Source organism: Nuphar pumila, chromosome 7, assembly GCF_984573655.1.
Source record: "Nuphar pumila chromosome 7, dmNupPumi1.hap1.1, whole genome shotgun sequence".
In the NCBI taxonomy this organism is placed as follows: domain Eukaryota; kingdom Viridiplantae; phylum Streptophyta; class Magnoliopsida; order Nymphaeales; family Nymphaeaceae; genus Nuphar; species Nuphar pumila.
Genome location: NC_143255.1, coordinates 57,575,962 through 57,579,431, shown reverse-complemented (window position 1 = coordinate 57,579,431; position 3,470 = coordinate 57,575,962). Strand labels below are relative to the sequence as shown.

Genomic DNA, 3,470 nt, shown 5'->3' with positions numbered 1-3,470 from the left:
TATACGATAAATGTCTTTTTTAGTTAAAAGGATGTTTTCAGAGATTGAAGTAAAACCGGCACTGTTGCACAACATTGCACGTTAAGCAATTAAGGAACAACACGATGAGAGAGTGAGGTTTTTTGTTTTTTTAAGAGGTATAGTTGCCATATTTTAATTTACAAAAATTGAAGCAACTTAGTGTGCATTAGCAGATTCAACTTATGTTGAAAGCTATTTTTCGCAATCGAAAACAATGGGATTTGGAGACTTGACCTTTCTATTACCTCCCATATTCTCTTCAATCAATGTACGTGGGAGTAGATAAGGAAGAGCGAGCGAACCACATTACTTTAAAGATCGCCATATTTTATAAAAGAATAATTTGATATTTGATAAGATCTCAAAGCAATATTTGCCACGTAGAGAGTTATCAGCTTTTATTCCAATAATACCCTTCGTTGCTCTTCGTCACCTGGGTAAGTGGCAGCAAATTATTAAAGGACTTGACTTCTAGATGTAACAGCGGACACCCTATCACTATCTATTACTGCTTCACCGGTCCGCCACCGACTGGAGTCGCACGGGGCGTTTTATCTGAACTTGTGAACAAAATAGAGGCAGAGAGAGAGAGAGAGAGATGGCACACGCACTAGCTAACCCTCTGCATCCTCTCCTCCACAAGCAAACAGGTCTCACGCTCAAGGTATTCTCATGTAAACTTTCTCCTGAATGTATCTCAATACAAGAGTTTCCTATTCCTCTCGTTTCACCAAGTCCCAGTGGCAACCCATTTCGAAAATACCACTTACTTTCAAAAGATACCCACCTTCGCATTTGGGTGAATTTATCGATTCATCCTCTAACTCCGTTCTCCTGTTTCTCTTATCCCGGAAGAAACCATCCATAAAAATCTGGTGAATTCAGTTTCCCTCTTTTTTAAGGAGTTCCAGACAACTCGCGTTATGAATCACTAGGAATTGGTGTTTTGCTTATTAAACGACCTTTCAATTTTGCGTATCTACGTTTTCTTCTGAGTTTGGAATAGAACCCATCTTCTAATTTGTGGAAAAAAGATTTTTTATCGAGTGTAGGTGAATACCCAACTCTTTATTTGGTTGTTTCCTTCTTGTTATAACCATTTTATGGCCCTGTATGTAAGGTGAAGGAGGGTTATGGTCGATGGAGTTGCAGAAAGAAGGACATCCACCCGACCTTCTACAACGAGGCCAAAGTTTACTGCAACAGCGAGTTGGTGATGACCACCGGAGGGACTCAGCAGGAGTATGTGGTTGATGTGTGGTCAGGCAACCACCCCTTCTATCTCGGCAACAGGTCTGCGCTTCTGCTTGATGCTGATCAGGTGGAGAAATTCAGGAAGAAGTTCGGGTCTTTCTCTAAGATTATGGATATTCCCGTGCTTAAACATGGGGAGATTGTGTTGCCCAGCAAGAAATCCAAACCTAAGGGGAAGGGCAAAAAATAAAAACTTGGCTTTGATTTGTCCTGTTTCTGTTATTCTTTTGGTTTATATCTTTAGTTAATGTGGGAAACTTCTCTTTTGATTATGATTCATCCTTTTGCCTTTCTCTCATTTTCTCTATGTCCTTTGATGAAATATAGTTTGTTTGAGCAAATTGTAGCTGATACATAGGCAGCAACTCTGAGAACTGAAAAACAAGAAAAGAAAGAAGGCTAAAGTATTGTCTCTTGGAGATTCACTGATCAAATTATGCAACCACCGGGACAAGTGATGAATGAAAAGAATGGTATTGATTTTGGAATTCTAAATTCTTGTAAATAAATCAAGATTGCTATTCCAAAGGAAATATCTTATATCTTCCTCTTCAATTCGAAAACAAGAAAAGAAGACTTACATTCTCCTCCTGTCATTGCTGAATTTCCTACTTTTAACTGCATGGTCATTGCCTTCAACCCTGCTTCTTTGGGGCCTGCAATTTATTGTTGACTGAACCTATTCTTGACCTCAGTCATTGTGTCATGCGGTACATTTGATATCTTTGCAAAGCATGCTCAGTTCGAAACCCACAAGGGCTCCACTCATCTGGTGAATGTCCCTAAGTTGAGGGAATGTCACAAGTTCGAAACCCACAGGTGGCGTCCCTTACCGCAACATGCTCAAGTTCATGAATTCAATGTTTTCCAAATAAGATCATGCTCACGAACTCAAGTGCATGAATTGTGGAGCTCGTGCATGCTTAGACCAATTCAGCTGGTTATATAATTGTTTTGACTGTTCAGCTTAATCTTAGCTGTCTCTACTATGTTCTGGGCCTAACACAATGGAGTAACTGCATGATTTGATAGTGTAACCTTGCAAGGCATGCCATCACGATTGATATCTGTAGGATTTTTGGATTCACTTTAGATTTCAGTTCCAAAGTACTAGACCTAATTGGTGTCTTGAATTGAAATGTTTGACAGTTTGATCTGCGAATAGTTGGTTGTTACCAGAGTCAATAAGGCATGCAATCCTGTAAGTTGGACTCTTTTGTCGGTCTGAAGCGCCATCAGACTTTAGCTGATTATATTAAATCTGTGTCATTTTCCCCTTATAATTGGCTGTTACAGCAATTATCATAGGTTCTTGATTAAATGGGTAAGCCAAATTCTCAAGTGGTGTGAATCTGCCATGTTGCCTTGATCTGATATAGGCATGAGCAAAATCATGTTCCTACTGGACACCATACACTGATGAACAATTGAGTATATGAGAACCTAACATATATTCAGACCATCCTTTGAATATGCATTTGACAAGCACAATTTTTATTGGAAGTTGCCGACTAATGTGGCGTTCATTGTTTTTCACCTAAATGAACCCATTTCCGCAAATATCCCAATTTGTTAGGCCTTAAATTGATCAAACCCAAGCTGTTTTGCAGTTCCATGAACTGGCAGTCTAGGTTACAATAACTTGCGTGATTGGACGTTTAGCAATTAGTATGGGAAATAAGTTGTCCTCCAAAATTGCTGCATCACATATCGCTATCACTATCAACAAACCTTATCCCGACTACATGGGATCAGCTCTCTATGCCCTTGATTTTTATATAATATGGAGCTACACTTTGTGTCACACTATAGTCTTTCACATTTCTTCTCACAACCTTATTTGAAATCCGCTCTTAAAGTTGAAAGAAAACGCAAATGCAAGCTGACATTTCTAACTTGTGGATTCAGAGCATGATTCTTATGCATCACCATCATGTTTTTCATTTAATTAGACCAAGAACTCGGAAATTATCTTTATCACAGAGTCATTTTCCTTAAAGGGTGTGTTTGCAAGAAAGTTTACAGCTTCGCACAACTCCAAGCATTCTAACTCTTAGCATGGCGTTGTCATATATCCAGATACACACCACTGTCATGTGTGTGTGTGTGTGTATATATATATATATATATATATATATATATATAGAGAGAGAGAGAGAGAGAGAGAGAGTTCTTAAAAGTTAAAGAGATGGCCA

The 3,470-nt window shown here is 38.8% G+C and overlaps 1 protein-coding gene across 1 annotated transcript; it reads left to right on the top strand.

Annotated features, from left to right (window-relative positions):
* Positions 1–530: 530 nt before the first annotated feature.
* Positions 531–1,573, top strand: LOC149832316 (large ribosomal subunit protein bL31c-like). Its single transcript, XM_090014441.1, has 2 exons — positions 531–685; positions 1,142–1,573. The coding sequence occupies exons 1-2, from the start codon at positions 620–622 to the stop codon at positions 1,463–1,465; spliced, it is 390 nt and encodes a 129-aa protein (XP_089870567.1). The 5' UTR covers positions 531–619; the 3' UTR covers positions 1,466–1,573.
* The last annotated feature ends 1,897 nt before the right edge of the window (positions 1,574–3,470 follow it).

Coding starts and splice junctions, on each gene's coding strand:
- LOC149832316 (XM_090014441.1), top strand. CDS start 620: ATGGCACACGCACTAGCTAACCCTCTGCATCCTCTCCTCCACAAGCAA. Junction 686..1,141: donor AAACAGGTCTCACGCTCAAG/GTATTCTCATGT, acceptor CCTGTATGTAAG/GTGAAGGAGGGTTATGGTCG.